This window comes from Terrapene carolina, unplaced genomic scaffold (assembly GCF_002925995.2).
Source record: "Terrapene carolina triunguis isolate 2854851 unplaced genomic scaffold, T_m_triunguis-2.0 Scaffold833, whole genome shotgun sequence".
NCBI classification, from domain to species: Eukaryota; Metazoa; Chordata; order Testudines; family Emydidae; genus Terrapene; species Terrapene triunguis.
This window is the reverse complement of record NW_020665184.1, coordinates 2,844,790-2,870,697: the sequence shown is the minus strand read 5'-3', so window position 1 is coordinate 2,870,697 and position 25,908 is coordinate 2,844,790. Positions and strand designations below refer to the sequence as shown.

The window sequence follows — 25,908 nt, the reverse complement described above, 5'->3', positions numbered from 1 at the left end:
AGCCCTTTTTGCGTGGCTGGGAGGGAGGAGGGGGAGTTAGGGCGGGGACTTTGGGGAAGGGGCGGAGTTGGGCGGGGAAGGGGCAGAGGTGGGCGGGGCCGGGGGTGGGAAAGGGGTGGGGCCAGGGCCCCGTGGAGTGTCCTCTTTTTTTATTTTTTGAGTATGGTAACCCTAATTCCATCCAAGGAGTGCTTGGGTGGGTATGGGCGGTTGCAGCCTGTAGGGAGAAGGGATTTCTAGGTTAGATAGAACTTGCTATCCTAGGTCTGGAGCTGGCTCTGGGTAACCTGACTGAGGGGCCCCTGGGCCTCTTCTGAGGCTCTGAAAACAGTTCTGGTGACTTTCTCTCTTGGAAAATTCCCAGGAGCTGAATGGAAACATTCTCTAAGAATTGGCCGAGGAGCTGTGTGGAAACTTGTTCTACAGTCAGGCACCGAGTTATTTCCAGCCCTGGACACTAGGATATCGGAAGAAAAATGATGTCTTGGTAGATTATTTTCCTCCCTGGTTCTGGGTAGTCTCCGGGCCTTTGTTGTAAAGGTGAAACCCGCTTCCAGCCTCCTCCATCCGCACCGTCCATGGTGCCAAGATGAGGATGTAGTATTCTAATATCTAAACTGTATTGTTAAATCTAGTCACCTAAATGTGGGTTAGTGCTGATTCTGTACTCTATGTATCATATGACTTTTAAAAACTAACTTTATATTTGTGGATAATCTCTAAGCACTATACCCAGATGTACAGACGCTCTTTTCCCAACCTACGTATTATATATTTTTTTTAACATTAGCTTTAATAAAATTTTTAAATCTGTTCCTCTTTTCCCAGACCCTGTCTCCTGCGATGTGTCCCCTGCTTTGGGTGTACTTTCCTGGCATCTCTCCTGCCCCTGTGCAGCGTTATTGCTACTGCACTCAAACTAGGGGTGCCAGTTCCAGAAAGAACAGAAAATACCTAGGGAAAGCGTGGAAGGAGCTTTCAGGAGACAGAGGCATGCTTTTGTGGGCTGAGTTCATGAGAAGGAGATAGGACGCCTGGATTCTGTTGCTGATTCACCGTGTGACTCTGAGGAATTAATTTTTCCATTCTGTGCCTCACTTTCTCCATCTGTAGAATTATGATTCTGACTGGCCTCCCGGAGGGGTTGAGGCATAGGTGATAAATGTTTTGTTTGTAAAGTGCTTTGAGATCCTTGAATGGAAGGCACTGGGGAAAACCTGACATCCTTGATGGATGGCCAGCATTTCCTTCCTTCCTAGGAGCATTACTAATTGTTTTGGCTCTAGCAATTTGTCTCTTTATTTTTAAATTCCCCACCTGCCCCAGTGACTTAAAGCAGTTCTCGAGCCGATGAAGTGTTAAAGTAAAAAGGTGAGAATACAGTCCTGGGAAGCTCACGGAGCGGGCTGTAAGGCACAAACTGCTCCTTGGGGCAGGAATTCCTGGTATTTTTAGATCTGCCTGGAGTTTTGTTGGTATTTGGTGTGTGACAGAGGCAGGTGAGGGTGGCTGTGTCTCTGCTGCTCTTCTGTGCTGCTGGATTGTTTTAACGAGCATTTTCCTTAATTCCCGTGCTCCTGGGGGATGGCTAGGATCAGCCCAGAAAATGGTGGTTGCAGGTGATTTCCTGTTCTGAATCTTTCTTGCCTGTGTCTTACAGAACTGAAGTTCTCCTGCTCACGAGAGCCCCAGACTCATTACTAACCCACAGCTTCCTGAGTTCTTCTCTTCTTGGTGGGAAGAAATTCAACTGCCACAAATAGACAATTAGACTTAGAATCAGACTTCCTCAACACACCTTCCCCACCATAACATAGCAGACATGCACAACTCTGATTTTGAAAAGTAAATACAATGGGCCATGGTCTGCTCTCTGTTATATCTCCAGGGCTGCATGGATACCCCACCGGGGCCAGATTTGGCTCAGTCTGTGTCCGGTGGCGGCAAAGAGGAAGCATTGCCAAGTAGTTAGAGCTGTGGCAAATGGTGTCTTGTTCTTGGCTGTTGCATTGATGTGCTGTGTCCCTTTGGGCAAATCACTTCCTCTTGCTCGGCTTCAGTTTACCAGCTGCCCTGCCTCTTGGTGAAAGGGATATTTGTCATCTCTAACCAACACCAATATTTGCCAAGTTCCTGCTTCTCCTGGGTGTGAAGTAGCTCCATATCAGGTCCTAGTAGGAGGAAAAGGATGGGGAAAGTTACCCTGCTGTCCCAATGCTACTCCAAATGGATGGCTAACTCAGCGTTCTCTGACTTTCTTTTTAGGGACGCCACAGAAATATGACCCAACCTTCAAAGGTCCCATTCATGACAGGTAAGAGCAGCCGCTCAGCACCTGGCAATAGGAGTGGGGTGCTCCTCAGGCAGAGCAGAGAACACTTGTTCTCATCCGAAACTCTGCGGTGGCAATCATAAGAGTAGGTGACTGTGGAATGCTGATTGCCGCAGAGACCTTGGAGGCAGGAACCACGTCTCAGCTAGAACATGGATGTGATTGGTTTCTGCAGGGGGGTGCTGGGATGAAGCAGGGGGTCCTAGTGAGTGCTCCGGTCTCCATGCTCTTCTGGGGCTAGTGCCTGATCTTGTTCTTACTTCTCCTTCCTCCCTCAGGAGCTGCACTGACATCATCTGCTGTATCCTCCTTGTCGTCGCCATTGTTGGCTATGTCATTGTGGGAATCGTAGGTAGGGAGCATGAGGCCCTCTCTTCCTTTCTCTGGTTTTTAGGAAACAGAGTGGCATTTGTCACCCCCGACACCTCTAGACTCGGATCTTGGCGGGACAGGCCCTAAAAAGGCATTGGGGTACAACAGACACAAAGGCATTGGGGTAAAAACACCAGGTTGACAAGTGATTAAATGCTTACTGTGTTGTGATGTTACATATGTGTGTGAGGGGGGTGGCTCACAGGGCAGTACTTGGCACAGTACCCAGTGCCCAGCCACTAACAGGTGATGTTTCTGGGTAGGAGGGATGGTTCTCCTCTTGCAGGTGGAGTTGCCCCTGCTCCTCGAGGCAGGATCCCTGACTGTGACGTGGCAGGGCTTCTCCTCAGCTTTCAAGCATATGCTGCCATGGCCAGTATTACTGAAGCAAGTTTATTGTCCAAACCAACAAAACCAGTTCCTCAGCTCACCTCTGTCCTAGTGTTTTGTGGCCTCTCCTTCTAGGGGTTTCTGGTAATCCTGCTTCCTACAGCTTCCTGGTTTCACCCAGCTTCCCTTCTTCTGGAACGCTGGCACCGGGGTTATCTCCTTGAGCACCTGGGCCCTTGTTCCAGGGATCCATCCCCAGGGTTAGCTCCACTCGTCTGTGGCTTCTGTCCTCAGGAACAACCTGCCCCAGTCACTCCTCTGCCTGTCCTCTGACAGGCCTTCCTAGCCCCACATGGAGCCCTATCCCCTTGAATGGGCTCGACTGGGCCCACCTACTCTGGCACAAGGGAGCCAGACCTGGTCTGTTCACAGGGCCCAGCCACCCTGGGACAATCCCTTTAGCTCCTCAGCAGCTGAAAACTCATGGGGGCAGGCTGTCATTTCATGCACTACCTCCGTTTTCTGTCTGCTCCTGTTTCAAAGGGAGGCTGAAAGAGGCTGGTCCATGTATCCACAGCCATGTCAGATCAGCACAGAGGAGAACTCTGGGTGGGGCTACCCATTATGAGGCTGCCCCATTGATTTGTTTGGGGAGGAGGGTGTTTATACGCGCTCACTTGCTAACCGGGGGAGGCCCTTGGCCAATGGTTGACTCAGCAAGTTCATACAGCAGGTGAGGTGGGAGAAGGGAATGAAGGTTGCCTGGTTAATCGTAGCCCTTTTTTTCTCCCACTCAGCATGGACACACGGTGACCCCAGGAAGGTGATTTACCCTACAGACAGTCGCGGGCAGTTCTGTGGCCAGCTGGGAACTCCCAATGAGTATGTGTCTGAGATCTCTCTCCCTTTAAAAGACGGCAAGGGAAGCTGGTTTGCCGTTACATGGGAACACTGAGTAACGTCCTGTCTTTGCTCCATAACACCTCTAGAAGCAATATAGCCTCAAAATACTACAACCTTCATTTCGTGGCTCCCTACAACTCCATTCAACTGTATCTCCTCCCCTCCCCTGGCTGCTAGGAAGGGGGAGATTTGCCCCTTTCCCTCTGTCCCCCCAACCCCAAGCTCCTGTGAGGTATAAAGCGGGACACCAACAATCCTATCTGTTTGCTCAGTGCTACCTTCCGTTTTTCGGCTGTGTGAGAACCACCCCCTCCACTGGCCGCTGCCTGAGACTAGGCAAAGCAAGAAGAGCAGAGACTACTAGAGCTGCAGATAGAGGCTATGGACCCAGGCTGAGCAACACATCCTTTTAGGCTCTATTCACACCCAAGTGTGGGTCATTATGATTTTCCAAGTGGCAGCTCCAGTTCTAATCAGCCAGGAAGTGTATTGCTGCGATTCTCTCATCCCAAGAGATGAACCTCTTGACAGGGAGCCAGATACAAGAGCAGGATTGGAACTAGGTTCTCCAGCCTGGGGAGACAGAGCATTTGACGTTAGGTTCCTGCTCCAGCTCTTCGGCCTGTAAAAAGGGAAGCAGTATAAATGTTTCAAAAGCACTCAACTGTCTTGGGCCTGGTCTACACTAGGACTTTAATTCGGATTTAGCTGCCTTAATCCGAATTAACCCTTCACCCGTCCACACTACAGAGCCAGTTAATTCGAATTAAAGGGCCCTTTAAATCGATTTCTGTACTCCACCTCGACGAACGGAGTAGAGCCTAAATCGATTTTGTTAATTCGAATTAGGCTTAGTGTGGACGCACACCACCGAATTACTGTGTTTAAGTTAATGGGGTAGTGTGGCCGCACACCACCGAATTAATGTGGTTAAAAACCGAATTAAGGTGTTTAGTGTGGCCGCGCACAATCGAATTTATACAACCTGTTTCCCAAATTCGAATTATCTAAATTCGGATTAATCCTGTAGTGTAGACATACCCTTGGTTGTGGAAGGACAGTGTGACTTCTCCAGTGCAGTCGGATGGGCAAGGCAGCGCAGGGTCTCACTTCAGGCCTGGAGTAGAATAGGTGGTGCGGGAGGTTCCTGGGTCCCATGTTCCCCTCTTGGACAGGAGATTCCAGAAATTGCGATGTCATCTTGTTTGCAGGAACAAGCCTTTCCTGTTTTACTTCAACATCATCAAGTGCGCCAGCCCCTTGGTGCTGCTGGAGTTCCAGTGTCCGACCAAACAGGTAACACAGCTCTCCGCAGCTTCTCATGCTCCCAAACACCTCTCGTTGCTGCTTCTCTTGGGGCTCCGACCCCTGCTTTGTTCTCATTTGGAAGGTTTTAAATAAGAGCTTTGCAGTGTCCCACATGCTATTCTTAGCAAATGTCCTTGCAGATAACACGCAGACCCCGCCCAAGGAGCAGGGGGTGTTGTTTTCCAGTCAGCCATGAGTGAATCCTGTAACTGGGTGGGCACTGGGTATGGAGCCAAATACATAGAGCACGTCTCCCAGTGTTTGTCTCTCACAGGGTTTCGGGAGAGAGGAGCTACTTGGTGCGGTATGCCCTCTCTTGGTTGTGCCTGGGCATTGCAATAACAACTGAGAGCCTGACCAGAGAAAGGTGCAGGAACAGGAGAAAAATGAGTGGCTTCTGCTGGTGATTTGCTTTGAGTTTTATGGCACGATGGGCAAGAGTTGAACTGTAGGCTGAGACTGAACGGACAGGATGCTGGCTAGCAGACTGCTGCCCCTCACCCAAGAGGGAGCAGTGACCTGGTGTCTGTCTCATCCGCTCCTCTCTGATTAGTAATGATACTTAGATCTTATATAGCCCCACTCGGTTCTTTCAGTCTTAAGTACTGTGCATGTCTTTCAGATCTGTGTGAATAAGTGCCCAGACCAGTATCTCACGTACCAGAATGCCAGGAGACAAACCAAAGACTTTGATTACTACAAGCAGTTCTGCGTCCCAGGGTTTAACAATCCGCAGAAGGTGAGTTGTATTAAAGGAATGGGATGTATTTTAGAAGTAAACTATTCAAAACTGGTCCCAGTATGGTGCCATTCTGCACTCTTCTTTCTCTGATGTTAACCTGATGCTTGCATGTTTCTCCAGAGGAAGAGTGAATGGTGTAGAAATTTTCAGGCTGAGAATTTCATTTAAACATGTCTCTCTCTCTCTCTCTCTCTCTCTCTCTCTCTCTCTCTTCTAGAGCCTCCCAAAAGTGCTGGCGGATGGAGACTGTCCGTCCATGATCACTCCCAGCAAACCCTGTAAGTCTGACTGGGGAACAGAGGAAAAGAGGCTGGGAAGGGTCCTGGGAACTGAATACGGCTAGTGTTTAAGTTCAGACAGGGTTTGTTGCCTCTGGTGCAACAGCATGTGAGGGCAATGTACATCCAAGATAGCTTTGCACACAGGTGTGTTACTACCAGCTGGTCTCCATGTGTCTGTGTCCCCCTAACTAGGATTCACTCCAGTTCATTCCCTTGCAGGTTGCTTGGAAGAGACCTGCAAATACAAGGGTACAGGTTCCTTCCCCCAGTGGCACATCCAACCAGCTGCGACAGGGTATTGGAGACGGCAGTGACTGAGCAAAACCCCCATTAAATTGCTGGATAAGAGCAGGAGCAGACCAGCTGCTGGGTTTGGGAGTGCAGTATGGTGATGAGAGCAAGGGAACCAGCCAGGTTCTAAACCCAGCTCTGCTGCTGATCTGATGTGGAACTATGGCAGAGTTCCTGCCCTAATCTGTGCCTCAGTTTCCATATATGTGTAAAATGGGGATAGTGGTATTGACACTTGTGTAAAGCACTTCCTGTTGGCCTTTACCTGAGGGTACTGGATTTTCCTGATGAGGCAAGTGGCGATTAGACTGCTTTGCTCTCCAAAGTTCACCTGTGCCTTGTGTGCTTCATCCCTCAGTGGCACGCAGGTGTTTACCAGCAATCAACACCAAGAAAGGGGTCATCATGGTTGGGAACGACACAACCTTTGAAGATGGAATGGGAAAACGAAGGAACGTGACAGAGCTGGTGGAGGGGGCCAAGTGAGTTCTGAGCCTCATCTCTGAGGCGAGGTATCCTGGGTGCCTCTGGGCTTGTCTTCGCTAGGAAAATTGGTCATGTTAGAACATGACCAGAAGGCATCATGGTAAATAATTTGTCAGTGAAATACTGCTTATTTACTTGTGTTGTGGTAGCACTGAAGAGCCCTAGTCCTGGACCAGGAACCCACTGTGGTAGGCTCTGTGCAAACACAGAACAGAGGGTCCCTGGCCTAAAGAGCTTACAGTCCAAGTCTAAAGACCAGACACAGGTGGAGACAGACAGCTGGGTGAGTACGGGCACAACAACCGCCCAGTCACTAACAAAATGTTTGTAGGCATCACAGCGGAGTTCTAAAAAGGTATCTGAAGGAAGACAATGAGGTAGCTTTGCGGATGTTCAGTGAGAACAATTCTTATCCTGGCACCAACAGGGCCTTGGTCGACCTATAAAGAGTGCAGGGTTGATCAGAAACTGACATGCCTCTCTTCCACCCCCACCCCCCACAACTCCCTGCTGTTTTTAATTCCAGAAAAGCAAATGTGGTTCTGGAAGCAAGACAACTGGCCATGAAGATCTTTGAAGATTACACAGTTTCCTGGTACTGGATAATAATGTAAGCAGAGACCTGAATGGCTGAGCTAATGCATACAAAGAGCATGATGTCCGACCCCCTTCCAGACAGAGCTGTATGGGAACGGAGCCAGGGAGCCGCTAGTACTTAATGGGTGCAGAGTCTGGCAGAACATGTGCTGTCTGAGAACAGTGCGGCATTTGAATGAACGTGTATCAAAGCTTGCTGGTTATGGAAGCTGTAGAGTTTTTCTATCCCCTGTGTAATGAGGTTGTGGTGGGGATTTTTCCACTCCACTTTGCTGATGGTAAAAAGGTGGTAGTGGAACTATGTTGAAATAAAGGAGTTTAGAGAGACTGGCTGGTTTGGGATCTGAATGGACTCCAGAGTTTGTTTTTCTGTATTTGTTGGTTTCCGCCCCCACCCCCGATTCTAATCCACCACCAATGTGGCAGTGGCTGAGTCATTCACCTCTGACAGTTGGGCATCTTGTATGCAATGAGTTTGGTGGGTCTCGGTCCAGTTCTTAGCAGAACACGTGTAGCCAGGACTAACTGCCCCCATTGTTGGTAGCCCCCATCTAGAGACCAAGGATTTGAACAGGCATTGGGGACTGACCTCTTCCCCCCGCTCCTCCAGGAATGAGAGACACAGAGAAGGCAGTTTAGGGGAAAGTTTGCTCTGAAGCTGCTTGTGTTGCATCTACTCTGGGGACAGAGGACTTCCATCAGTAAGCCTGCCAATTTAGCACCTTCTGCTGCTGTTAAAGTTCACAGGAAAAAACAAGAGACTAAATCAGTTAATGGAACAAAGCTGCAGGGCACAGAAAATGGGAAGCTCTGACGCGGGCTTGTTTCTGTGTGTGGTTCTGTGCTCACGAACTTGCCTCTCTCCCCTCCATAGAGGTCTCGTGATTGCCATGGTGTTCAGCTTAATCTTCGTTGTCCTGCTTCGCTTCCTTGCTGCGATCATGATCTGGGTGATGATTGTGCTGGTAATCTTGGTGCTGGGATACGGTGAGTGGCAGTCGAGCCCAGGGTCTCTGACGTGAGGCTGGCTCCAGGGACTCTCTTCGCATTCACCCTGCAGAACTATCTGAGATTGGTTTAGTGACTTAGCCCGTCAGTCTGTGTTCTAGTCTGTTCTGTTTCGCTGTGATACTGCAGTAGGGTTGCAGGGCTCTTCTGCCTAAAGACGCAGTTATTTCCACTGACTTATGCTAGCAGGTGGACCCTATTATTTCCAACCCAGGATACAAGAGGGGATGGGAATATCCCTCTCTGAGGCAGAGGGACAGGGAGTTTTGCAAGGAAAAGCTGAGGAACAGCCAACCTTAGTCAGAAGTTTGTTTACATTAACAATAAAAATTAAGTAAGCTCCAAGAAGGAGGCAAGTTTGGACCCTATCCAGCATGTACGTTTTGTGTAGACCAGGGTGGGAACACACATGAACATCTGCTGGGGGGCGGGGAGACCTGACTAAACTGGCTGACATCTTTTGGTCTGTCGCTTAACCCTAGTTTGTATGGGGCTGGGGCCAAAGCCCTCTCCAGTTATCAGTCGTCTCTTTGCCTGGAGCTCCCCTGAATGCTTAGAGAGCAGTTGCTCCTGTAGATATGCATTGACTGAAGCCTCCTCATTCTTGCGTCTCAGAGAGCTGACAGATCCTCCCCACAGTCTCCTTTTAAAGATAGTTCCCGCTGGGTAGCAGATACTCTGAGCATGAGGTTAATCAGAGGCTGCTAACAGTTTCACTCTAAGGCAGTCAAATCTCTGCTTTCCACTGCAGGAATCGTCCACTGTTACATGGAATATGCCCGACTAAAAGGAGAAGATGGCTCTGATGTTTCCCTGAAGGACCTGGGATTCCAGACGGATCTTCGTGTCTATCTCCACCTGAAGCAAACGTGGTTGGCCTTCAGTAAGTCTCTCTTCTGCTCTACGTGGCCTAGTGCAATGCAAACAAACATGGGGCTGTGGGACAACAAGCACTCCTGTATGCTGATCTCTTGCGCTCGTTTGCTTGGAGGAAGAGGCTAGAAAGTAAGACATCATGAGGGTTTTAGGTCCTGCTGTCCTGCAAGAACAGGAGATGGTGGTCTACAGATGCACAGCAAAAACCCACATACCTCTATATGTGATGTCCCAATCAGGGGACTGTGTTCATGGCTGCATTCGACAGGCAGAAATGCCTGGCTGGGGTGGATGTGAATTTCAGTGCCGGACTGACTGCTCCTGGAGACAGGAATCCTCAATCTCCATAACAGGCCCACCAGCATGGGCAGTGGTAGGACATTTGTCTTTTTCCTAAGCTCCTCTGGGGATGTGAAGGGAAGAGAGTTCATCCTCCGTGGCCCTTCAGTCCTCTGACTTTCTGCTGAGGCGGCCGAGAAGGCCGCCAGTTTTTGTCCCTCTTGCAACCTGGATGCCTGGGAACTGGAGAGAAGGGAGAACTCCTTCAGAAACCAACATCTAAGGAGGACAATGACATCGCACAACTGCCTGGTCAATTATTTGGAAAAAAATGTAGACCGTCCCCTACAGAGGATATCTATGCTCATAGCCTCTAGAGAGTTTAAACCCAGGTGTATCAGTGATAATGCTAACCCAAAGTTGGTGGGTTTCCTTAGGACGCTGTGGAAGAAGAGGTGGTCTCTTCAAGGTGTGCTGCTCTCATATCTAGGGGCCAGCATTGTAGGATCCTACTACAAAGAAACCGCACGCATCCAGAGCTCTGATCATGGTACGACTCCAGTTTTCCCCTCTCTCTTTCAGTGATTATCCTGTGCATCATGGAGGTGATCATCATCCTGTTACTCATCTTCCTCCGCAAGAGGATCCTCATTGCCATTGCGCTCATCAAGGAAGCCAGCAGGTGAGCTTCGGGTGGACTGCAGCAGCCACATGCAATAGTGGGGAGTGCTGTGCTCACTTGGGGGGAGTGGTGAGGACCAACTCCTGCTGGGTCTAACACTGAAGCCAAGTCTCCCCCTCTGGCCCATGATAGAGATGGCTGCGCAGTGGCGATTCCAAACCTGTGGTGGGAGGTTTGGGGTCTATGCAAAGCAAGCTGCTGTCTGTGGATGGTTTCTCCTCCCCCTGTTTGGATTTCCCTTGCAATGGAAGGGTTTTTGTTGTTTTTACTGACTCTCTCTTCCCTGGCAGGGCTATTGGTTATATCATGACGTCGCTGGTGTTTCCTCTGTGCACCTTCTTCCTGGTGTGTCTCTGCATTGCTTACTGGGCCAGCACCGCTGTGTATCCTTCCATTTTCCTCTCTCCTCCACCCACAAAGAACCCCTGGTGTGGTGGGGGCAGAAATCTCACATCCCTCAGAAGGCTAGAAATGTTGTGGGATTATTTACTTACATGTATCCAGTATCATGATCAAATTAAAAAAAAAAGTGATTAACAGGATGGTAAGAGCAGGTCTGTATGGGACAGATAGAGAATTGGGTCCAGTCTCATAAAGTTGAATCCCCTTAACTGCTTCTTCCCAGTTTCTTATCTACTTCTAATGATGCTGTCTACAAGGTGTTTAACGATACGTCTGAATGTGATTATGCTGGGCAGACCTGCATACCAGAGGTGAGGGGCTCTCTGAATAGTCACAACTGAACATGTTAACACCTATTAAGCAAACATGATTCTGGGATGTATTAACAGGTGTGTTGTGAGCAAGACACGAGAAGTCATTCTTCCGCTCTACTCTGCACTGGTTAGGCCTCAGCTGGAGTATTGTGTCCAGTTCTGGGCACCGCATTTCAAGAAAGATGTGGAGAAATTGGAGAGGGCCCAGAGAAGAGGAACAAGAATGATTAAAGGTCTTGAGAACATGACCTATGAAGGAAGGCTGAAAGAATTGGGTTTGTTTAGTTTGGAAAAGAGAAGACTGAGAGGGGACATGATAGCAGTTTTCAGGTATCTAAAAGGGTGTCATAAGGAGGAGGGAGAAAACTTGTTCACCTTAGCCTCTAAGGATAGAACAAGAAGCAATGGGCTTAAACTGCAGCAAGGGAGGTTTAGGTTGGACATTAGGAAAAAGTTCCTAACTGTCAGGGTGGTTAAACACTGGAATAAATTGCCTAGGGAGGTTGTGGAATCTCCATCTCTGGAGATATTTAAGAGTAGGTTAGATAAATGTCTATCAGGGATGGTCTAGACAGTATTTGGTCCTGCCATGAGGGCAGGGGACTGGACTCGATGACCTCTCGAGGTCCCTTCCAGTCCTAGAATCTATGAATCTATGTTGGACTTAATAAGATTAGTCTCTTGAGCAGACATATTGTGCAAAAGCCAATTTGGCGGCTACTTGTAGCCTCCATCCCTGGAGTACCATATGGCTCCCATTTGCTGTGACAGTCTCTCGGGCTAGCTAAACTATACCCTCCCCACCCTTTGTTCATGTTTACACTCTTCATATCTGTTGATTGCTCTCCTCCCCCTCATAATCCTCCTTTAACCACTGTATATACTTGACCCTCTCCACCTCCAAGCCCCTCTTGAGGGTGGGAAATATATATTCCCATTTTCCAGAGGAGAAACTGAGGCACATACTTGGCTGAGGTTGCAAAGGAAGTCCTGTGTCTGAGTGAGAATTAGAACTTGGGAGTTCCTGACTCCCCGCCCTGAGTTTAGTTCATGCCTTTACCCCTCATCTTTGTGATGTTGAGGCACTTGAGATCTTCACAGTACTCTCAGGGGCTCAGTGAGTAGTGTGTAGACAAGTTCTTTTACCCATCTGAAATGAAACTGCTTCTGGGGTTGAACGTGGTGTATGAGAAGTGAAGAATAATTTCCTGGACTCAAACTCCAGAAGTGGCTTTTGGGTTGGCATGAACTACTGTCTATCTAGGTTCTTGTATGGTCCTCATCTCTGCAATATCTGAGCATCTCTAATTCTCTCTAGACATTCAATATGACCAACATCACCAAGAAGTGCCCAGATGCCCGCTGCCTCTTCACGTTCTATGGGGGCGTGACGGCCTACCACAAATACCTCATCGTCTTCCAGATCTATAATGCCTTTATGTTCTTCTGGCTGGCCAACTTTGTGATTGCGCTGGGCCAGGTCACGCTAGCCGGAGCCTTTGCTTCCTACTATTGGGCCTTCAAGAAACCCGATGACATGCCAGCTTTCCCCCTCTTCTCTTCCTTTGGCCGGGCACTCAGGTGAGCACTGAAGCTTTTCCAAAGAGAGGTTTGGGTTTTCTTGTTGGCTACAGGAGAAATAACTTAAAAGCAAAAATGCCAAGAAGCTGCATCTTACAGAGGTCCTCTCCTCCTCTTCCCCGTGGCAGGTATCACACTGGCTCGATGGCCTTTGGGTCTCTGATTCTTGCCATTGTCCAGATCATCAGGGTCCTTCTGGAGTATCTGGATCACAGGCTGAAAGGTACCTAGTTGAGGATAATTGGGAAAGGGCAGGTGGGGGACAAACAAGGTGAGCAAAGTTTCTCCATGTCGAGTCACAACTCAGAATAACTTGGTCCGTGTAAGTAGATGGTGTTCCTGCCCTACTTCAAACTTGCCCTTTTCCTTTACCTTTGTATCTTATTACTGAATTTAAACATAGGTACTACTCTGTGCTTCCTTCTGAGCCTAGCTGTTCCTAAAGGCTTTCTCTGTCAGACCCCCTCTTCTCTGGATTTTTCTGCCTTTGTGGGCAGAGAGACCTTACATACTCCTCTTGGGTAGGCATTAACCCACTTGGTCTGATTGGCAGTGAGTCAGTAGAATGGCTCTGTACTTCTGTGCAGAATTGCACTTGACACCCTGTTATAGTCCTGGTCTGACCAAATGACTTCAGTGATTGTGAAATGTGAGCTTTGAATTAAAGCGCAAGAGCGACACGTGAGACCTTTCTCCCGGTACGATTCTCCAGAGCACCCTCTCTGTCCACAGGAGTAGTACAGTCCAGTGGGTAGGGTTCTCACTCCAGACGAGAATACTAAAATCCCAGTGCTTCCGCTGGCGTGATGGCTGTGGCTAACTGGAATACCCAACCTAAAACTGACATGGGATGCTCAGGATGAAGTGAGGGACTGCTGCTTGCTTCTTCTCTGAGGACACTTGTGATTGTGGATGGCTAAAAAAGAAAATTGGTTTATGTTTCCTGAAAGTATCTGTGCAAGAGAAGGTAGCTGCCAGCTACATCTGTCAAAGTGATGGTGCTGTGACATAGGGTTAAGCTGAAAGGAGCAAAGAGAAATGTCTGGAGAACAGATATGGGTGGGAACTGTGCACAGGATGGGGGTTGGAAGGGTGTGTTGCAGGGAGCGAGGTGTCTGGTGCTGAGATTTTTGATACTTGAAGAGTTGCTGTTTCAAAGAATAACTCTCTTCTGCTCCACACTCTTTCCACTGTGTCTCGTGTGCTTTTAGCTGCTGAGAATAAGTTTGCCAAGTTCCTGCTGACCTGTCTCAAATGCTGCTTCTGGTGCCTGGAAAAATTTATCAAGTTCCTGAACAGGAACGCATACATCATGGTGAGGACCCCAGTTTAAGAATGCCACCAAACATCCAGTGAATAGGGAAGGTCACAGTAGATTTGGAGATTCTCCAAAAGGGACTGTTTCTGAACACTCCTTCCCACCCCATCAATGGTTGGCTTCCCCTAGCTCCATGAAGATCTCATTTAGGTCTTAAGAGGCATTGGCTGTCTTACGTGAGTGACCCAACATCCAGCAGTGTCCACAAGATCAGCAGATCAGATCTGCCCTGTGTACTAGTGAGAGATGGCACAGGCTTCAAACAGAATGGCCGCTTGGCACATTCTGCCCTGGCAGTGTGGTGAAAGGGCGGAGGGGCGGGGGGTCTCTTTACCCTAATGCGGCTCTGAATGACTAATCTGTACAGCGACAGTTTGGTGACAATCTTTAGGCTTCAGGACAAAATCTTCTGGAAAAGGCCATGACTCCTACTGAGTAACCTCATTTCTTCTCTGTGTCCTTCTTTGTGATCCGTCCCAGATTGCCATCTATGGCACCAACTTCTGCACTTCAGCCAAGAATGCATTCTTCCTGCTCATGAGGAACATTATCAGGTAAGAACCTGGAAACTGGTGGGATCCTCCCTCCTCCAAGACTACCCAACGAGGAAATGGCTCCTCTTCCCCAGGGCTACTATTTACCAGGCTTGGCCAGGGTAGCTGACTGAGGGCATGACGTGGGTACAGCCAAATCCATGAAAGTAGCTTGGGATGCCTTGCCACGGATAGAGAGGTGACCACAGATAGATAGGTGACCTGTGGAAGAAGGTGTGTTGGGAATGGAGAATAAGAGGCAGTAGCTAGAGGTAAGAGGACAGGGAGATATTCTAGTCCCACTTGGAAGTAGCCTCTCTGGGGATATGTAAAGGTGGCTTTTGTATCTGAAACCATTTCAGAGGCCTGTGTGAACAACTGACTCTCACTGTGGATATCCAAGGTCTGTTTATCTGCCAGATATCAGGTGGGAACTGCAAATTGGCTCTAGGTTTGCACAAACCATTGTGTTTTTAGCCCCTTAGCAACTCTTATCCTGGGTTGTCTTTATCACAGAGGAGCCTGGATGCACGTTGCCTCTTTTTCTCCTCCCATCCTGGAGGGTACGGAAAGACATTCACATCTCTCTGTTTTCAGGGTGGCTGTTTTAGATAAAGTCACAGATTTTCTGCTCTTCCTTGGTAAACTCCTCATCGTGGGAAGTGTTGGTAAGTTTGCGATCCCAGTCCTCTTCCAGGGCTTACTTCGGTTAAGCCCCTCCGCCAAACCCTGTGTTTGTAGAGACTGGCGAAAGCTGCATGTCCTTGCATCTTCTCAATTCCTTGCAAATCTCCCCAGCCATTCCAGGAACCAACTTCCTTTCCATAATCCCCCTACTAAGTCTCTAAATTCAACTTCCTCCTCCCTCGTCAGCCCCCCCTAATGTTGCCCTTTCTTGCTTGTGACTAGTGCATCTCACAAACATCTGTATTTTTATTTTCTCCTCTCTAGGAATCCTCGCCTTTTTCTTCTTCACTCAGCGGATAGACGTGGTTCGGGACACTGCACCTCCTCTCAATTACTATTGGGTTCCTATCCTGGTGGGTATCTTACTTGCCTTACAATGAATTTAGGGACGTTAGCCTTTCTCCGGAACATATGCAGCTTGAGCAGAGAAAGCTTCCTCCACTCACTGTCCTCCAGGAGTCCCTCTTTGTAAAGGAAGGAGAGCTCATTCTCAGTTTCCCATTCAAACCATGGCTTCTCTGCGGAGTCAGCCAATTAATGCAGAAGCACATCTCCCCATGGGCACTTCCAGGCAGCTGCACTGAGCCAAGCCTGGCCAGCTTCCATTCGCTGGTGCTACTGTGCCTGAATCAGGTTGGACAGGGCCATTTCTTTTCCTATGGAAACGGAAGGGGGAACTGTGAGTGGAGTTCAGCAGGTCTTTTCTCTCTTTCAAGGGACCTTCTGCAGCGTCTTGCTCTCCATACTGGTATCAGGTTATAGATTTCAAGACCAGAAGGGATCATTGTGATCATCTAGTCTGACCTCCTAACACAGGGCAGAGAACTGCCCCAAAATAATTAGGTTCAGCATTGAGATGACAACCCGGTTTCTCTTACAGACTGTGATCATGGGCTCCTATCTCATTGCACATGGATTCTTCAGCGTCTATGCCATGTGTGTGGACACCCTCTTCCTCTGCTTCTGTAAGTAACTGGGCCGCATGGGTTTTGGTGCTCAGTTGAGTATTACTTTGTGGCTACACCTCTGTCACCCCAGAGGGCTGGCCTGTGGAACTGTTCTGTTGTGTTTGGCTCATGCAGCCTTTCTTTGACTACTTGTCACTTCATAGTTTGCTTCTGCTCTACTGAACTACTTCCACCGACATGGCTTCTGCTTATAAAAGAGGGCAGCACACCACAAAGGGATGCTCCAATCTCCATCCTCCCCGTTCCCAGGAACTGAGGTGTCATACTTTTTTCCTTAGTCTAGGGCTTCCCCATACTTCTCGTTGCCATTAAAGGCTGTTATGGGCCTTGGCAAACCTCCAGCTTTCCTCTGCATTACAGCTCCATTAATCTCAAACGCTGCCTCTTGTGCATGGGCTGCAATGGGAAGGATGTGCCCAGGGCTTAGAGCACTTGGGCAAATCTTTCAAAAATGCCAAAGGATTTAGAAGTACAAGTCTTCAAAATCTCCCCCTAAGAGCTGCGTACAAAAACGTGCATGCACTAACTCGGCATCAGTGATTTAAAACCCTGAATAAAATGAGATGATGGAAGAACCCCTGAAAGCTAACTCCTTCTATCATTTCTAAAACTGTGAAGTTCTCTTCTGCCTCTCCCTGTTCACCACCTCCATCACCACTCTAACAAGCAGCTCCTGTACACCATGCTTGGTAGCAATAGAAATTTGTAGCTCAAAATTAGACTCTTTGTAATCTGTTTTAGTCTCTCTAAGTTTCTTGGTGCTTTGATCTCGGTGGTGGAATCTAATTGCAACTAACGTCAGTTTTTCCTTTTTTTTTTTTTTTTTTGTAGATAATACCCTCTGTTTTTGCTGTGCTGCTCCCCTTGCTCCTCCACTGCTTCTCATTCCTCCTTTCCGTGGCCACTTCCTTCATCTTCCTGGGGTTGTGAAAAGGTGAAGACCTGGAGAGGAATGATGGATCTCCTGAGCGACCTTACTACATGTCCCCAGAGCTGAGTGAAATCCTGCTGAAGGGCAGCCTAGAATCATCCAAAAGTGCTGATAGCCAAGGATAGTGCTCAACTTTCTGAGCAGGATGGGCTAAGCACATGTGGGTGTCTTGTAGAAGACTTGTGCTCACCCAGTCAATCTGTAATTGTGTGGTATTCTTCCAAGACTCCACCCTGGTGGTGCATGATTTTCAGCTGGTTGTCCTGGGAATTCTTGAGGGTAGAGGTGGTGTTGATTTTGGAAGGACAGTGCAAGTGGGTGAATGCTGTATCAAATCCATGTTCCTTCCCCCAACTGATATTCTTGTACCAAAATGGGTGGAACTGTAATTGGGACTCTTGTGCATTTGACATAATCATCTTCTAGAATGAAGCTTGAGTCCCACCTGTCCATTGATGCATGATACATTTTGCTAACCTAAGCAACAAGACTCTGCCTCCACAGAAGCCAAAGTTGGGTTTATATATACACAGGATAGTGTATATCTCACTCATTTAAAAAAATTACCTTGCATCCTCTTCTACTCTCAATTGCCTATAATGAAAGGGGCATTGTAGCTACTTCTGGAATGTCCCTTAAAAGTTGACTGACTTTTGCTCTGTCCCGTTCTATGTTCTATTTGTGGGGGAGCTGTTTCTCTTTGCAGTTGGTGAGATGCTAATTTGTAGAATGATCAAGAGGTTTACAGCTGCCCATATGTCAATCTGTTCTGGATGCAACTGTATTTTCCTCAGCCCCTAGCTAGCTGCAAAGAGAAATTAACCACTTTTCTCACTACTATTTCTATGCAAAATGCAGCTGGCAGATCTGAAGTTTTCTTTACTAGGTGACATATGCTTCACTTTCAAATCTGTTGTGTCCACGAGGGTCCTGGAAACCTGTGTGTCCCAAAATGGAATTCTCTCTGTTTAAAGTAGGAAACTTGTAGTTGCTGTTTTCTGAGAGAGGTTATTTTTGGGGGATGAACACGTTGGCAGGAATTTTTTTAATACAATTTTTTTTAAGTTGAAAAATGTAATTGATCTTTTCACTTGTATGTACAGCTTGACTTGTATAGAATTCTTTCAGTCTGTCTCCCACTTCCTGGTTGGCTACTCACTTAACTAGTAACTAAACGGAAGATGGCGGATCTTTGTGGTAACCGGCTTACAGAACTCTGCTCATTCCTGAGGTAGTTCAGATGATGATTGTCCCATTTTTCCATGAGAAAGATAGATGGAGGGGGTGAAGCAGCTTTCCAGGGTTATAGCCTCCAGGTGTTTCAAATAAGATCCTGGCAGCTTCTTAGCTCACAGCCCAGTGCAGTCAGGACAGTTGGGTAGAAAATAACTGAAGCTGAGCTACATAGAACAGAAAGGGACTCCCTAAATAGCGACTATGACTTCCCTTTAGCCACTAGACCATCCATCAAATCTAGATGCCACAAGAATCTGGGATTATGTACCCAGTGTTAATGACTGGAAAAGCAAGAGAAAATGGCAGATATTACATTTGGAGGTGTTGCAGCATGATGGTGAACAGAAACAGTACAACTGAATCTAGAGAGGTTTGACGGATGGCCAGTTTTTAAAGTTTTCGGCATCTAAAACATATGCCCGCAAACACCCGATGGATCTTCACCTTATTTTCTCCTTACTATATTAAGGACCAGAAGGATGTTGTGTGGGGTTTGTTGTCTTATTTTGATTGATTGATTTAGGAAGAGTCTCTTCCTTGAGGACTCAATTCTGCGAACACTGCCAAATCTTGCATTACAAATTCCCATCCAAATAAGGTTCCCATATTTTGAGTCTTATCCTTTTAGGAAAAAGTTGCTGGGTGTCGATGCCCGTGCCCTCATCACTATACCATCAACCTCAAACTATTCCAGGACTGTTTCACTAAGCCATGAAGCTGATGGTCTCTGTGATTTTGGCTGCTATTCTCCGATGGCTTTTGCTGGAGCTGCTGCTCTGCCTTGAACAGCTAGCATCTGAACAATATATTCTGTGCCAGGGACATGCCTAATTATGATGGATGTACTGTATGTTGACAAGGGTGTTGTACACTAGGTGAACTGTGCCAAACAAATAACAAGTGACTTGCTTTACAGTCAAGTCATGAGCAGTTACACTATACTGAAGAACAACGAGTGAGCATTGTCTTGCCACACTATCCCCAAGTAATGGTAATCTCTGTATTTCCAGGCAATGGTAGTATTGAGCAACCTGTTCTGTTCATATAGGAGGAGCCCCTGTCTTAGCTGATTTGTAACCTAACACTTTAGCCCCCCTGCTTCTTCCAAATAGATGTTGATAAACAGCCTCCCTTCAGGAGTCCAATACTCTGTCTTGAAAATGGGAGTGGTACAAGTGTAATTGTGACTTTTACATTTGGAAGCTGCATACATCAAGGGCTTTAGAAGAAACAGAGAATACACATACATGCACTGCCTGTGAGAAGCAGAAGGGCATCCACATCTCAACTGGGTATTTAACGGATGATTACATCTGCTCTTTTAGCACTTGTCTGTCTCTAGACTTCTTAACTGCACCTTCTATGACCATCATAGGGACCACAGCAACTTTCCCCAGCATCCAACTCAGTCTGAATCATGGAAAGGTTGTGCATGTAGATGTGAGAGCACGTGCTGTTTAAATGTCACTGAAAACAAATGTATCCCTCCGGGGCTTGGCATGCCCAGTAACTGGTTCTAGTTTGAGGTGTTTACAACCCTGCAGTACTTAAGCTCTGTATTTTAACCTCCCCTCCCTCCCCCCTGCAGTGGAAGACCTGGAACGTAACGATGGTTCATCTGAAAAGCCTTACTTCATGTCGTCTGACCTGAAAAAACTTCTGAACAAGACAAACAAAGGTCACTCGGATGCATAGCAGCCTCCTCTTTCCTCACTGCTCTCTTCACTTCTATTTGTCCCTTCCCAGTTTCCATTTCAGGAGCAAAGCTGCATGGATAACATACAGCATTAAGTGCTATTAGTCCAATATGCAAACCTTGCTAGTACTTTGTGAACTGCAGTATCCTTTACTCAAATTAAGATGGACGGCTTTGGCTGTCAGCCTCTGCATTGGCCACAAGCTTGTCCAGAGCAGTGGAAATTGTTTCTGGAGAGCATTTTTCTGGATTTTCCTTCCTCAGATAGAGAGAAGGGATTAGTGTCAATAGTTCTACGTAAGATTGTTAGGCATTGCTAAGTAAAAACTGAGGCCACTGCCCTAGTGGACAGGTATGCACTACTGCAGAACTCAGCACTACTGGGACTTTGTTGGTCTCAGGAGAGAGATGAAGAAATAATTGGTCAGTTTACAGCTGAGGCCCACTGATGTAAGGTTAACTTGCCCTGCCTTTGTCCATCTCCATCTATTTCAGAGACTGAATTCAGTCTACAGGTGTGAAGCCAGCACCAATCACAGATTCACAGACACCAAATGAATTTTAAAATAAAACTACTAAATCTGTCACACCAGTAAAGCTATATCATTACCTCCTCCATTAACTTGCTAGAACATCATTGACATATTTGACTGCACTCAGATACTACCATGTTGGACACATTAATTACCTTAATTGATTGAGGAATGCACCTACTAATGCCTTGTCTTCATGGATGATGGCAGGGACAGAAGAGAAACCTGCAGTGTTAATCAAGCTGTAGAACTTGAACAGCAGAGGAAATGCAAAATACTCAGATAAGCACTTGGTAGGGAGATTGCGTGTCTGGATAGTCATTAGTATTACTGATGAAAGCTCTATGTATTTGTTTTGTCTCTTCAGTGCGATTGACAGCCCAGGAGCGTGCTGCTTCTGTACCTTTAACTTGTTTGGTTTATTGGAAAAATCCAGCATTATATGCAAAAACACATTTGAATGCATGGGAAAGAAAGGATGCTCACTGTTGCTTTATATATAAGTGTGTATGTGTATGTATATATATATATATATATATATATATATAATATATATATATAAAAAGAGCTGGCTTATGTAAATGTATTGTTAACTGTGGTGAAAGAAGCCAAAGGGTCAAACAAACTTGCCTCAGCGTTCTGAAAGCCACTGTATTCTGTGACCTCCACCATCTGATGGGTGCACCTGCTGGGAAGCTCCAGTCCAAGAGCAGTTTCCACCTAGAGAAACACCAGCAATAGGTGTGAGAGAAAAAGTGAGACTGGAATGCCACTGAACATTAGAAAGCCCAGTGTTGCAAATTAAGTTATCAGTCATGTTAAGAATCACTGTGGTTTCCTTTAAATGGTCATCTCTCTGACTGTGTCCAATGTTGGCAAAACTGGTAATGTACCACAGGTGCAACTCTGCCTCTGGTAGCAACAGTAGAAGCCGCAGAGTAGACAGGACTCAGTTTTCTACCAGTGAGCAGGGTTGGCCAGGATGGTGGGAAAAAGGACAGGTGTCGGGCTGCATTACAGCATCCACCGTTGCTACTGCTAGTTGTGAATCACAGGTTCTATTTTCACTAGTGTAGAGGGGCCTTCTTGGGGATAGGAAAGGTGGTCAACCTCATGACTTTATTATTTTTAATCTGCTTAAACAAATTGAAATGGGGCTATTTGGATGGTTTACAGCTTCCAAATGATGCAGGAGCACAGAGGTGCAAAGAGGCATTGTGAGGTTATCTGGACACTTTTATTTTTTAAACAAAAAGGAACTCTTTATTTCAAATATTTTAATTTGGCCAGTTACTTGTAACATTTAATTTGTGCTAAAGGTTATATTTTACTTTTTTTATACCTATTTCTAGTAACCTTTTGATCCTGTAGTATTTTTTGTAAGATATGAGAATTGTTTTATATCTAAAATATTAAAGGGTTTTTTGGTTTTGTACATTTTGTTTTTAAGTTGTACCCATGAGCTCCAGTACTGTTATTGGTCAATATTGCTTCTTCCGTTCAGCAGAGATCTTAGATACTGGTATAGCCCCTTAGCCATAAAATCACACCAGCCTGAAGCATAGCATAGATCAGGGGTCGGCAACGTTCGGCACGCGGCTTGCCAGGATAAGCACCCTGGCGGGCCGGGCCAGTTTTATTTACCTGCTGACGCAGCAGGTTCGGCCGATCGCAGCCCCCACTGGCCGCGGTTCGCCGTCCCGGCATAGATGATCTCATTACAGCAGTAAATTTGTGATGGATATATATATATATAAACTTTTGTTAGTTTTCTTTCTCTCCAATGGATGATCAGTTTTGCACGTTTGAAAGGTTGGTAGTTTATAATGAAAACCAGTTACCTTGGATATTTTGCTTTAGTTTTAAATAAGCAAATAAAAATGACCAAGTTGTTGAGTCACTTAACTCACTACTGGAAATTGCTCAGATGCCACAGGTGCAGTATAAGAACCTATACAGAACTGAGGAAAAAAAACCACCTGAGCATGGTAAGCAGGAGTTGCCCCCGTCAATGACTCACTGGCTAAACTTAACCTCTTTGAAACAACTACAGCCTGTTACATAGATAATTTGTGTGCTGTGGAGTCAAGTCTCCAAACCTGGCATCATCTACCTGTCTCCTACGGCTTGGCCTTGCCTGACAGCTAGTAATCCCTTCAATAGGGCTATATATACCCAAAATGTCCACAGAAGCTACATTAAAGGATTTCTCACTCTACCCTTACATAAACTCCTGGTGACTTCTTTAGAATCCCCTTCCCATTTTAAAATATAACCCTGTGTGGACTTCATATGTCCTGTTACACATCATCTATTTACAATGCCACTTTTTTTAACTCATCATAAATGTAGGGTGACAAACTGCATTTCTAGGAAATAAAAGGCAATTGCTCCTTAAAAACCAGCTTTTCCCCTACGTCATCCCCAATGTTTTATTCATGGCACAAAATCCTAGACTTGTAGCGCATGATCCTTTGCATGATTTTTACCTGAAAACAGACGATCTGATCAAATGTTGCTTACCAGAGATGGGCTGTGGGACAGTAAGCACCAGACACAGGATGTTCAAAAGGCCAGGATGGATGGTCACCTAGGTAAGGGGACAGGAGTGGTTATAGAAACTAAACTACAGATGTGAATTACTGGCATCTAATGGAAAATGTTCGCAAAATGTTTTGTGCAAGATTAGTCTGCTCGTCTATTGCTCTTTTTCATCTCTTCCACCGTCTTCTGTTTTGTTTTTACTGCTAGGGATATTTGCATGAGGACAGGCTCTGTGGGTGGTCTATTTCTGCTGCTTGTTTCTCCAGCTCAACTGCTAATTATTTTTCTAATAGAATCATTTTGGTTACTGTAGAAATAAAGTTCTAAAATAGCAGGTGCCCAGGAGGACCAACAGCAAAGGCGATTTCAGGGTCTTTCTGTTCTTAGGATATTTTTCTCATAAGATGGCTCATTTTAAGTCATTATGGAAAGATTTGTAATTTCAGGCATACAAGAGTTGATGAGGAAGCATAGTTCCAGCAGAAACCATTGCTTTGGCTTAGGATGTATTCTGCAGACTCAGTTGTGGTCTAAGAAACTATGAAATGTAAGGAACAGGATGGGAAGGAAATCCCAGTTCAATCTGATTTCCATTAGGGAATTTAATACCACAAAGCAGCCCTCTCTCTGCCTTCATAGTCTTGATATAATTGTAACGTAGCCTCTTCCCCCTTTTTAAAGATGACAACTCCACCTACACTATACTATAATGAACATGCTTCTTTATTCATCCTGCTGAAGTAGATAAACATTGGAGGGGTTCTGCCTTCTGCAGCAAAGGGACATATCTTTTATTAAGGAGCTGTTCAGAATATTAATGTTGTCATTGAATCACTCCGACTGGAAAGACAGTCTAGTTCATTTACACATGCACACTGTGTGGCAGGATGCTAATGCCCCAAAATAAACTCCAGTGATTGATCGTTATGCTGTGACTTGGTGAGTCTCACTATCTCCTTATGGAAGCCTGTTTCTGTTACTCAATTGACTGTGTGATTAGAAGCTTTTTTTCCTGACGTACCTAAGCTGCATCATAAAGCCATAACTGCTCATCTTACCTTTAAGAACAACTGTCCCTGACTGCCTTTAAAATACCCCTTTCTATCTCTGTAAACCACTCGTGTTCCACTTTCTTCCCTGGATCCTTCAGGGCTGATCCTGCAATGGTATTTTGTCTGTACAAAGACTGCAGGATTGGCCTCTCTGTTGTTGTGATAACTGTCCCTTCCTTTGATTTCCCAAAGATGCTCACTCTATGCACGGGGGCCTTTTATGCAAAATAAAATAAAAACCAACAACCTTGAGTGGGGATGTATGTGTATATTTCCAATATATATGTGATATTCCATTATATCGATGTCAGCATTCCAACCACAAATAAAGTGCCTACTTGGACTCGAGCTTGGCTTTCCTCCGAGTGGATCATTCTGATTTGTGTGGCTAATCCTTAGCCAGATTACACGGTCATGACAAATAGTCAACTGAAATCTCTTCACTACTTTCATTTCTCCTCTTTCTGATAAGGTAGGTGAACAAATCAGCATTGCTGTCATAACAGAGTAACATTCTACCACATGCAGAAGGGTGTTTGACTGAATTCCGCCAAATGTCCAGATTTTCACTGTGGGAAAGGGAGGACACAGCAAGCTCAAAGCCTGGACCAAAGAAAATTCAGTAGAGAGAGAATCAGACTCCCTGTCCCTAACTAAACAGGTCATTTTAGGGAATCCCTCCACCATTGGTCCAACACTGATGCTAGCAACACAGGGAGCATTTGTGTGGATGAGCTTCTTTGTGTCTTTACCAATGAGTAGTCCAGACTGCTGAGGTAGATGACAGTGATAAAAATGCCGTCTAGCAGTCTACATATTACACCCTTTATCTAGCTGGCATGGCTAAAAATAGTAAAGATGCAGTGGCATGGGATGTACAAGCCCACTTGGGATCTTGATTACATTATGTTGCTAGCCTGCATTGAGACTTTGCTATTATTTTGAGTTGTGCTAGCTAGGTTAAAGCTAGTACAGGTATGCCTACCTGAGCTACAATCACACCTCTGACTGCACTGTAGACATACCCTGAGTCTGGATCAAAGACTGGGACTCCAAAGTTGCTAATAGCCATCACTGGCTGTTGTTTCTTGACATTTTAAGGAGACATTAGCACTCATCTCCAGGAACTTAGGTCACTCAGCTACTTATCAAAATCATCCTAAAGAGTTACAAATAAATCTCGGCAAATTTCTAGACACTTCCACAATATTTTCCACAAATGGTGCAACATTTTCTTCTCCCCTACAGTTACAGCCTCCCTTTCACTTTGATACTTTGACTTAGCAAATGCAAAGAAACCAAATCAAAAATTCTCCTACCGTAGCACCACTGTAACCAAAAGGCACTTACTACCACCTTCTCCATATGCGCTACTCTGGTAAAACCTCAGATCTCTTCTCTCAGTTGTGTTCCCCAAACAAAGGCTGTTCAGTGGGTCACCCATCCATCCAAAATCAAACATTTTCTGACTCTTCCTTACACTGAAGAGTTCTCAGCAACAGTAGATAGCAGGATCCTGTTTTGTTGACTGCATCTAAACAAGACAATGGATGGAGAAAATCATAAGTGCACTTAGACCAACCAGGATAATAGTGTGCAGGTGCTGTGTCTGTCTGCACTCTAAAA

General features: G+C 46.2%; 1 protein-coding gene across 1 annotated transcript; it reads left to right on the top strand.

Annotated features, from left to right (window-relative positions):
• The first annotated feature begins 1,606 nt into the window (after positions 1-1,606).
• SLC44A2 (solute carrier family 44 member 2) lies at positions 1,607-22,121 on the top strand. The gene is made up of 22 exons (XM_026660599.2): positions 1,607-1,619; positions 2,266-2,314; positions 2,611-2,684; positions 3,832-3,916; positions 5,149-5,233; positions 5,868-5,984; positions 6,205-6,265; positions 6,918-7,041; positions 7,572-7,655; positions 8,517-8,629; positions 9,402-9,533; positions 10,388-10,487; positions 10,778-10,870; positions 11,113-11,200; positions 12,522-12,784; positions 12,913-13,007; positions 13,996-14,099; positions 14,583-14,656; positions 15,233-15,303; positions 15,587-15,675; positions 16,203-16,287; positions 20,046-22,121. Exons 1-22 carry the CDS (start codon positions 1,607-1,609, stop codon positions 20,150-20,152), a joined length of 2,106 nt encoding a protein of 701 aa, XP_026516384.1. The 3' UTR covers positions 20,153-22,121.
• Positions 22,122-25,908: the final 3,787 nt, after the last annotated feature.